This window comes from Bombus flavifrons, chromosome 15 (assembly GCF_040668555.2).
Source record: "Bombus flavifrons isolate JBK064 chromosome 15, iyBomFlav1_principal, whole genome shotgun sequence".
In the NCBI taxonomy this organism is placed as follows: Eukaryota; Metazoa; Arthropoda; class Insecta; order Hymenoptera; family Apidae; genus Bombus; species Bombus flavifrons.
The window spans coordinates 1,840,989-1,851,829 of NC_138456.1; the positions used below are offsets into that span (position 1 = coordinate 1,840,989).

General features: G+C 36.0%; 2 protein-coding genes across 3 annotated transcripts; one reads left to right on the forward strand and one right to left on the reverse strand.

The window, feature by feature from the left end:
- The first annotated feature begins 275 nt into the window (after nucleotides 1-275).
- Nucleotides 276-9,848, forward strand: LOC138187578 (dipeptidyl peptidase 9). Of its 2 annotated transcripts, XM_069128514.1 has the most exons (11): nucleotides 276-5,665; nucleotides 5,751-5,945; nucleotides 6,045-6,179; nucleotides 6,264-6,426; nucleotides 6,500-6,741; nucleotides 6,819-7,130; nucleotides 7,210-7,496; nucleotides 7,581-7,909; nucleotides 7,972-8,223; nucleotides 8,297-8,569; nucleotides 8,692-9,848. In XM_069128514.1, exons 2-11 carry the CDS (start codon nucleotides 5,776-5,778, stop codon nucleotides 9,037-9,039), a joined length of 2,511 nt encoding a protein of 836 aa, XP_068984615.1. In that variant the 5' UTR covers nucleotides 276-5,665; nucleotides 5,751-5,775; the 3' UTR covers nucleotides 9,040-9,848. The 2 variants fall into 2 exon arrangements, with proteins under 2 accessions (XP_068984615.1, XP_068984614.1); XM_069128513.1 differs by having other exon boundaries at nucleotides 276-5,945.
- A 37-nt stretch (nucleotides 9,849-9,885) lies between these two features.
- On the reverse strand, nucleotides 9,886-10,841 carry mRpL51 (mitochondrial ribosomal protein L51). Its single transcript, XM_069128549.1, has 2 exons — nucleotides 10,658-10,841; nucleotides 9,886-10,419 (listed from the first exon to the last, which is right to left on the reverse strand). Exon 2 carries the CDS (start codon nucleotides 10,416-10,418, stop codon nucleotides 9,933-9,935), a length of 486 nt encoding a protein of 161 aa, XP_068984650.1. The 5' UTR covers nucleotide 10,419; nucleotides 10,658-10,841; the 3' UTR covers nucleotides 9,886-9,932.

Sequence of the window (10,841 nt, forward strand, 5' to 3'; positions counted from 1 at the left end):
GCGTTATGTACGCCTCTGTCGGCTAAATTGCGACCGCTCTGGGAAAAAGCCTGCCCGGAAATTTTTCCGTGCCCTTGTCGTTGATCCTACCTCCAGAGATATTAGGAAATATCCCGCGGTGCTTGATCGATGCACTTTCCGCGGGAAATTCATTTGTCCAATTGAAGTACCTCTCATTTTCGCCACTTTGATCATTTTTTTCTTTTTTTACCAAAATTAGCTCAACCTTCCTGCTTTAAGTAACTTACATTTCAGACTGACTTTTACGTGAGACATTTCGAGGGTAATATCAGTATCTCGTTATTTAAAAAGTTACGAGTAAAATCTTGTTTCGCTTTGCATCAAAAATGGAACACTTCAACGAATAAATTCTATCGAACTCTGTTTTTCATCTGTTAACGTTAAAATCATTTCAGGAAATAACTTGGAGCGCAACGATTAAATAATATTTCCTATCCATATTTAAACACAACGTAGAAAAGCTTTTAGCTCTTACAGGTTCTTCTAGAAATTCTATTTTTTAGAATGATTTAAAGAAAGCTAGTAATCGACAGCAGCTGCACACGGAATCAGTAGTCCGGAGGCGTACCCAGCGGGAAAACGATGCCCATCGTTATTCGATAACATAAGTTCGTCTCGCGCGTTTTATATCTTCCCTTTTTATATCCTATTCCATCGATTGATATCGCAACAACACGGAACGGAGCGATATGAGGAGACAACCGGGCATATTTTCACCCCACGTATGCGAGCCGAGGGAGCAAAGGACATTTATACGCATCCCTCGTGCTACACTTGCGATGTGCCGTCCTTCCTAGCCTATCATCGATGTATCGTGTCTTCTCCCATTCCCATTCCTTTTCTTCTCTCCTTTAACCCTGTAGCCGAGTAAAAAATGGATCTATTATACGGACGAAACATGTTGTCTCGCGTCTTATTTCGCGTAATTGACACGTATCATAATCGATATCTCGCGTACGACGCTACAGAAAGTACGAATAAAGGCATAGCTAGATTAGCGAGCAAACAGAAAAACGTGTAAAAGAGCCATCTCTTTGGAAAGAAACAAAAAAGAAGAAAAAGAGAGAAGAAAGACGGAGTAGCTGTTAGTTGGTAGCCTTTCCTTTTGTTCTTTGTTCTCGTTCGTCAGTTAGGGGAGGAGTAGCTGCGTCACGAAACCCGGTCACGCGACCCCTACGATCGCGTGGGTAATGATTTTTTATTTATTTATCTTCCGTCCAAAAATATGGGCAACTATCACTACCACCACGACTACCGAGGAAACTGTGTTTCGATGTCGTAACTGACTGAATTACAGCGATAAAGGTAAGTGAAATTTTTATTACGGTAACGCGCTTCCCACAACGAAACTTGCCTCTCGACGTCGTAAACTTTGAAAAGGAAACGAATATTTGCAACGAAAACTACGTTGGCAAACGATTCATCCGCGTCGAGATAATAGTAATGATGATATCACCGATCGATCGATCAATGTCGCTATTTTTGTCCCCGTTTATCGGTACTTTAGCTAGGCATAAAATTGCATTACTTAAACGGATCAGTGGCCGTAAGTAGTCTCCGTTTGCGGAACGATATTAGCTTAAGGGGGAAGTAGAGCAATTCATAAGGGTGGTTAACCAGCCTCCTACCTCTTTCCTTGCACAGTCACTCTTCGCGATTTATTGTTCGTTTGTTGCCGGATCTAGACTATCGGTTGCAGATTCCATTTTATCGTGATTCCTGAACGATCGGACCACGTTCCACGTGTCACTTTCAGACTAGGAAATATTCTATTCACATACTTAGCTTAACAAGTAATTTCGTAACGAGTAACGAGTTGGACAAACTTCGAAGTTTGTAAGAAAACGTAGCTTAATTCGAATTGTTATTCAACCTCGGACGCAAAAAGATATACTAAAAGATCGCGTGATGCGATATTTCTGTTATCGACGATGTTCCGCTAAATATAACTCGAATAAAACTGATACCCGCATTAATATCGTTTTTTGACATTCTACGATTACGAAATTGTTTCTTCCTAACTTGGCTAGGTTGTTCGGAATTTTTCAAACATTTACAGGGGGACGTGAGACCTAGACGTGTCCCTGCTACTCCACCGAAATACACATTCGCAGTAACTTGTTTCAGACTACTGATAAATAGTTCACTCGTTCGGTAGAGTCGAGACAGGGAGCGGGTGAAGAGGAGGATAGGCAAGAGACACTCTACACGAGTACGAGCGCAAAAGACGAGTGACGGGGTAAAGAGATGTGGAGCTTAAATCTTTGATGCCCTTAGGTTGCTTAGTCGGCTGCTCTGTTCTCTCTCTTCGTTACTTTTCCTCTGTTCTAGCGCTACGTGGAAACACGTGCCAAGGAACGTTGCGAGTAACCAAACTTTTTCCGAGTCTCCAGCCGATAATTTAGAGAAAGAACGACGATGAATGTACGAGAAGAGTTGATAGGATGGCCACGAATGGAAAAAAGGGGGGAAAAGAAGTGCGCGGAATTACCTCTATGCGCCGACCATCTCTGAGATACAGGCGACATCTGACCCTGCAGAAATTTTTATAGCTGGCAAGAAAAAGAGCAAAAAGGAACCAACCTCGTATCTTCGGTTTAGTGCCGCCATCGCTACCGATCTTTTAAAAATAAACAAGCTGATACACGTCGCCTCGTATCTCATGGTCCGAATTGCGCTTTTACCTCGATTAACACTTGCGTCCGCTTAATTAAAAATCGAAGGTCGTTATGTTTAGGCCGTCATCGGATTAAATTTTCTTTTAGTAAATAGCTCGATCGGATCATTGATAAGGATTTTTATAAATCGTGCTTCGTCACAAATGTATGTCTAACGATAAGGTGTCACAAGTGAAGAATAGGAGAAACCGCAAATCTCGTCTTCTGACGTAAGATCACAATGGAGAAAAAATTGTGATCGTAGGCGTCGATATAGATATACAAATTAACTGTAGAAAATATACCAAGAGTCTAAGTGTACTCTCGTTTTTCATGCAATGATTTTGTGTTAACTGTATCGATTATGTTTCGGCTAATTTTGTTAATTTTGTACCTTGCTTCAATTCCTTCGACCCGTAAATCTTCTGTTTGTCTGTTGCCTTGCGTCGTCTATACTCTGCAAGAGTTCTAGTTATTTGCACGTGCTTTTCGGTATTAATAATCCATTTTGTTATACTTAAGTTCTATTGAATTTCTTTAGTAACGTCAACATTATAAAATTTATAAATACACGCTCAATGTTGTCTCGATACAGTTCGGTATATTTCCACATAGGGGAAAGACCGAATTAAACTGACACAGCGATTATGTTACGAAAATAACCAGCTGTGGAAGCCAAACTCATAAACGTCGACCATCTATGAAAATTTTAGATTATTACTCAACGACCTGTTGTTTAATACCGAATCGATGCATTCGATATTTAAGCGAGCTTTTAGGGGCTCGCTCGTAAGCCAAGTATGTATTTCGTGTGAGCGTGCAAAATGAAAGAAATGTTGTATCGACGCACGAAATGGACGTTAAGGATGTATATTTGTATACATATACATGTATATGTATGTGGGGAAACCGAAGAGGAACTCGATCGAAGTATACCGCATCCGTTCGGCTTTCTCGAAATTGAAGCAAATAAAAAGAAGCAAGCGACCCTCTATTTATCAGTTTGTAATACGATACGAACGTGCAAAAGTATTTCTGGAAATAGTGACAACAAGGATATACATATATAATCTAATAAAATAAACGCAATATGCGCGATAAGACCTCGATTTTATATTTTCTTTTTGTACGATTAAATATTCGTATATAGGAGCAAGAAATTGTTATGAAAATCTCTCACTGTTGCTCATTATCAAAAAATAATTATAATCATTACGTATACGATTTCGTAAAGAATCCTTGCTTTTCAAATAAGTGAACGCTAAACACTCTGTAAATATTACCCAGTATAATACTTTACAAGCTTGAAAGAGTCGTACTTTTAATTGCAAATAAAGAAATTTAAAAAGAATATAAATTAAGAGACATTAACGTTCATCTTCACATTTAATTATTCGTACCATGAATTCCCGTACGTGTTAGGTAAAACCAGACAGTTCCAATTCAACGTTTATTACAATCAAGTAGCTTAAATATATCTGTCGTTAATTCATTTGTCGTATAACTTCTTTAAGTATAATATTATAATCGCATTTGTAATGATTATGTGAAGGCAATTAATAGTCTTACCGACCAATTCTTCTTGATTTTTTCGGAAGTGAATAAATCAAACTTTACTACAGGCTCGCTGTATGGGCGGCGCATTAGGAAACACAGCGGAACTCTCAAGCGACCTATCATCCTTTCATTTCTGCAATCAACCAAAACTAAATGACATTACGTCTAATAAATACGATAAGAAACTGGTAATAGATTGCTTTAAGTATCGTTAATAACCTGCTTTGAAAGTTTCAATAAAAGGGGAGATCGTGACAGTTTTGACGTTATGCGAATGTGTGTCGTTAAGGATTGTTTGTTTTTTATTTGTTATCGTACCTTTTGAACGATTTTCTGTTGTGATCTTGTTTGGAACATGAGTTATTGCCGTATAAGACAAACCAATCAATATGTTTGTTAAGCAAGCATTTTGAAAAGCATGATTAAACATTTGCGAAGGTTCGATCTTTCGATGAGAAAACAATAATAATAAAAAAAGCTATTCCAGTAGGTATAAAACAAAAAAAAAAAAAAAAGAACGGGAGGGTCGGAGGAGATGAACATTGAATATTTAATATCAGAACGTACGTGATCTTTAGAACTGTAATTCAAGTCTCAAGAAACGAAGGAAGTCAGAGGCAAACTGGAAAAATAATATAGAGTTAAATGTTTTCTTCTCTTAATTCTGCTTAACGTTTTATGCGAAGTAATATTCGTAGTAGCGTTCTTAACGACGTTATTTCACTGAAATTGTTCTATGTTTCTAATAATAGCACTTATGTGAGAAACAGTGGCAGAAAGCGTGCGATGAAGTTCGATATTCTTATATAATAATACAAATAAATGAAGTGATATTTAAATTTCAACGAGTAAATAACTGTTTCTGAAAGTTATAATTGAGAATCACTGACGTTGAGGAATCCGCGAATTGTGCATTGCACGTCAGTCGCGATTAAGAGTGAAGAAAGGAGAACGTTACCTGAAGGCGAAGAAGATTAACGAGGAAAGAAAAATGAACGAAAAGATCAAGGCAAACTATGTTTGTTTAATTATTGTTACCATTACTTTCTGTTAAAGTAAAACGAGCACTGTCTTGTCGAAAAAAGACAACAAAGAGAGAAGATGCGTTAGCTTCCCCGTGTTTATGATACAGTATATATGACTTCACGTGTCGTTTTTCCGTGTCAATGGGTGTCTACTTCTGACGACTGCCAATAGATAGGATTGTCACGCTAGTTGCCAATTAGTTATAGGTGACTGAGAATTTTTGGCACCCGTATTTACGGAAAACAGATCGAAACTTGTGCTGACGATTTCGCAAAATTAATGTCGTGGGGCTTGTCGAGAGAAGGGGGAGGGAGAGGCCGTGTTTGGGGAGTAGGTGAAAGTGAGAACCATCCACGAACATAACCTAAGAATAAGCTGCATCCGCGGTTGTCGCAGATTTTCTGGTATTTACGACGATGCGGTACCGTTTTTGAAAAATTCTTTGTAATGATCTTTTCAAAGTACTGTCTTCTTGATGAATGACATCAGAAACGGAGGTAAGAACGGAGAAAATATGGAGACTTGCAACGAAGGGGGCGACCGGATTTTAACTGACATCGCTGTAACGCAAAGAAGTTGGTCGGAATTGAGAAGTGTCGTCAGTGATTTACGTAGGAAATTGTCCGGTGTATCGGTAGGCTCTGTGCCTGGATCTATAACGTTTCGATCTTTACCAGATGGACGGTAAGAGATGCTTCTAAAATAGTAACATAACCCTTACATTGTTGAAGTTCTTTATTTTTGTAGTGTATGTTTTCTAAATTGTGTGTAACTTCTTTTTAGAACAAGGATATATTTTCTTAGTAGTCCAAGCAATGGATGGGAAACTACGTTACTATTTGTGGACATTGCACATTCAGATCATGCAAATGGTTATCGCCTTCATTGGCAACCCATTATAGAAGCAAATTTTCAAACGTAATGCAATCTCTTTTACTAAAACGAAAGAAGGTATTTCTTTTCTAAATCTAATTATATGACTATATGAAAATTTATTTGCAGTGTTTCAAGTACCAAAAGGCTATCGAGAGAAGAACAGTTACTATGGGAAAGGAAAAGATTAGCTACATGGGGTATTACTAGTTATGAGATTCATCTAGACAGTGGAAAATTAGTTTTTCCAGCAGCAAGCAGCCTTTATCAATGTATAGACACAGGATTCATGGTATTTTTCTCTAGAGCTTTCCATTTTTCTGTATAATTAGGATAATAAGACAGTAAACGTATTTATACATTAGGCCGGACCTCTTTTTCCATCTGAAATTCGTATGTCAACATCAGGTGCAAAACTATGTCCACAAATTTGTCCATGGAATAATGCGTTAATTGCTCATACGTGCTCAGGCGACCTGTACCTGTCCCATAGTATCACAGGTTCTTCTGTAAGATTAACTCATGCAAGAAAAGGTAGTAGAAGCTTAGCAAATGATCCTCTCACTGCAGGAACTCCTTCTTATGTAATGCAAGAGGAATTTACTAGGTTGGTAGCATAATACAGGTTGTGGTATAATGTTTGCTTTATGCAGATATTTTTTATAATATGATACTTTTATTTAGATATATCGGCTATTGGTGGCAGCCGAAATCCAACGATGGTACCTATAGAATAGTATATGAAGAAATCGATGAAAGCGATGTAAAAATATTTTGTTTCCCGTCAACATCAAATTCCGAAGATATAGATGAATTCAGGTTTCCCAGGGCTGGTACACCTAATGCCAGGAGTAATCTTAAGATGGTGCAATTTCGATTAACAGAAACATTACAAATTGTTGATATTGAAATATTAGAACTCCAGTATCCATTGCATATTATGTTTCCATGGATGGAATACATGGTAAGAGTAGGATGGACTCCTGATGCACAATAGTAAGTCGGAAACGTTCTGAATTTGTATTTCATCGTTCGCTTCTATGAATATAACTTCTTAAATATTGTACGAATATAGTGTTTGGGTGCAGCTGTTGGACAGAAAGCAACAAAGGCTGGAATTAGTTCTGTTATCGATAGATAATTTTTGCGAACCACCACCTAATGTGTACAATTCGGAAAACCACTTTACACCATCATCGGCGAGTGTTCAAGTAATATATTCTGAGCAAAGTTCAATTTGGATTAATGTTAATGATCTCCTTTATTTTCTACCATCCGACGATCCAACGGAAGTAAAACTTATTTGGGGCAGCGAAGAATCTGACTTTAGACACCTATATCTCATTACATCTAGCATAGCAGGTAAAGTAGCAAATGGTCCTAGGACGGTTAATTATCTACTAAGATTGAAATAATACATTTTTCCCTACATTTCTCTTCCTATAGGTTTAAATAACGAAGTTGAAGAACCATTGGATAAGATGGATAGTATTTTTCTGCAACCTCGAGTTACTTCCAAAGTCGCCTTGACCCAAGGAGATTGGGAAGTTCTGGGTAAAAAATTGTGGGTAGACGAAATCAATTCTATCGTTTACTTTTGCGGTTTACGCGAGGGTCCACTAGAACAGCACGTTTATGCTGTATCTCTCCGTCGTCCGCTGGAAGTGAGACTGCTTACCAGGCCGGGCTATAGTCATAATAGTATATATTTTAATAAGGAGTGCACAATGCTAGTGACTGTTTACAGTTCCATCAAGACGTTACCAACTTGTCAAGTACGATCCTTTTGTGAGAGTAGACATTAAGCGAATCTTTGTGACAATCAATTTTTTTTTAGGTATTTAAAATATCACAATCAGATTGGACAGTAGAAAGTATTTCTCTAACACCTGTGGGTTATTTATTAGAACCATCTGCCTTGGAATCCGAATTATTTTCTCCGGAAATTTATACCTATAAAATATCATCTAATGATACTATTTATTCAATGATCTTTAAACCACACAATTTTCAAATTGGTGTAAAATACCCCACGATATTGAACGTGTATGGTGGTCCTGAAGTACAACTGGTATCGAATACGTTCAAAGTAAGCATTTTAAAGATATAAGTATAAAGCGATAAATTAAATTTTATTCGTTCAATAATTTTGCACATTTCAGGGAATGAGGCACTTAAGAATGCATATGTTGGCTGCTCAAGGCTATTGTGTAGTATTAATCGACTCACGTGGTTCACATCACAGAGGTTTAGTATTTGAAAGCCATTTGCAGCACAGAATGGGATCCGTTGAATTAAACGATCAAGTCGAGGTACTAAAATGGTTAGCGGAAACTACTGGTTACATTGATTTAAATCGCGTAGCAATTCATGGTTGGTCTTATGGAGGATATTTAAGTCTTATGGGCCTAATACAATATCCAGAAATATTTAAGGTATCTTCTTTGATTCGAAAATTTTGAATATACACATACACATACGCATACATATACACATAGTTGTACATACATATATATTTAGAGAAGCAAATTCGACAATCGAAACGTACAATTTTCAGTTAGCTATCGCCGGTGCACCAGTTACTTCTTGGAATTTTTATGATACTGGATATACCGAACGTTACATGGATTTACCACAAGATAATCCTCATGGATACACGTCTGGTTCTGTTTTGACGTATGTGGATAAGTTCCCTGATGAAGAAAATAGATTATTGATCATTCATGGGCTTATAGACGAAAATGTACACTTTTTCCATACAAGTCAATTGATCAATGCTCTTATAAAATCTGGGAAACCATATCAACTGCAAGTTTACCCCAATGAAAGACATAGCCTCAGAAGTTTGGATGCTAGTAAACATTATGAAACTACATTACTATCATTCTTACAGAATCATTTATAAATTTATTACTTTTATTCAAGTATATAGCTACAGCGATAAATGCTGGTTAAAATATTTCAACAATTTAAGTAACTGCCATTACGTTTATGTACATAGATCAGACGAATTAAAAATTACTTTTCGCATCATTGTGTTCGCGATGGTTTTGCCTAATGCAAATCTTACGTTCTGTATGAAGTCTCCGAAATCACTACTTAAACAGTATTATAATTTTAATACAAAAAGCTTATAATAAAAAACAATTAAAAGTTTTATGCGTATATGAAGAATAATGTTTCTTTTTCCGTTCATAAAAACAAAAAAAAGAACGTATATAAATATTAATATCGATAACACATTCGGGCATACAGCCATCGCGAAACTTATATTAAATGCAATTTGCAACCTTTTTAATGAATGATCATAGATTTTTGGAATTGTAAGACTTATTGTTACTTTTTTAAGAAAATGGACAATACTCGCAGTTTCTCTGTACATATATAAATAAGGGTTATGAGATCTGTATTAATTTTTTTAGAATTTTTTTCTAACTGTACTTACAAGTGTCGATAATTATCGTCAGAAATACGTCTGTTTCGTGGCTGTCACCATTTTATGCTTAATTTTGTATATATAAACGAGTAATCTCTCCCTCTTTCATCCACATTTCTAAAATACCTTAGATGTATATGATAGCAAAGAATTTAAGTGGAAGAGTATTTACATTACTCCATAATTAAAAATAAATCATATATCCGACTAACAATTGTTTGTCAATAAATAAATACGTTGTTTTATATTTTGTTACAACGTGTACCATTATTATATCCAAGGATTTTAATGTTATGGAAATAAAAATAGAATGTATTAGTCTTGCTGCAGTATATAATTATATTTTCTGACTTTGATATACATTACTGTGGTGAGCTGTAAGTTTTAGTCTTCCTGTTTAAATATCTGAATAAATATTTTAGTCTCTTTTTTAATTCTTTCCATTTAGTTGGTCTTGCTATTGGAAATATACCATTCTTCAACATTTTCTGTTTTCTCAGTAGTACCTGATATTCGTTTCCACTTACGCCTCTTAGCCAAGATGGTACATTATATAAGATTCTAGTAGGATGAATTTTGTCTGAACCCAAAATATCTATATAATCATTTTGACCAAACAATGCTCTCTTTTCAGCCCAAGCATCCTTTGGTCTATATATTGGCATGGGTAATTTCTTATCACTATTGCGAGGTAGTAATCCTCTCATATCTATAGGATCTTCATAGCCATAACGCCTCACAAGCGGACCTCTAGCTATCTTGTCTGCATGATAGCGAAATCTAACAGACATTACTTGTGGTACCCAAATGTTGACAGTTATACGTATTGTATTCGCAAACCACGACATGCTAGCGAATAATTGATTTAATTAATACTATAATCATATCTCTCCTTCTCTTAAAGCATTTGTAATATTAGATTTTTACATTGAACATATACCGTTCAAAGTTATAAATTTTATTTCGAACAGAACTAATCATTTAAATGAATTACACGTAAAGCTAAGTAATTGACATAACCTTACTTTCTATATAATACATGTAGTTTTGTAAAGGTTAGTAGTATTCCTTATAAAGCAAAATTTACCTTTTAAGAATATATCAATGCGCACATTTAATATTATTTATTTAAGTTCCTTACTTAAAACTTTTATGGTACATTAAACTGTAAATTATACTTTGTTTTCCATAACCTCAATGATATTTATATATCACATATAATACATCTCAGGCGTTTGATGCTAGTACTACTCTAAATGTGAAGGCATATG

Excerpts from the sequence above, each read along its gene's own strand:
- LOC138187578 (XM_069128513.1), top strand. The coding sequence starts at position 5,737 with ATGAATGACATCAGAAACGGAGGTAAGAACGGAGAAAATATGGAGACT. Across the intron at positions 5,946-6,044 it reads CGATCTTTACCAGATGGACG|AACAAGGATATATTTTCTTA; the intron begins GTAAGAGATGCT and ends ACTTCTTTTTAG. Across the intron at positions 7,131-7,209 it reads TGGACTCCTGATGCACAATA|TGTTTGGGTGCAGCTGTTGG; the intron begins GTAAGTCGGAAA and ends GTACGAATATAG.
- mRpL51 (XM_069128549.1), bottom strand. The coding sequence starts at position 10,418 with ATGTCGTGGTTTGCGAATACAATACGTATAACTGTCAACATTTGGGTA.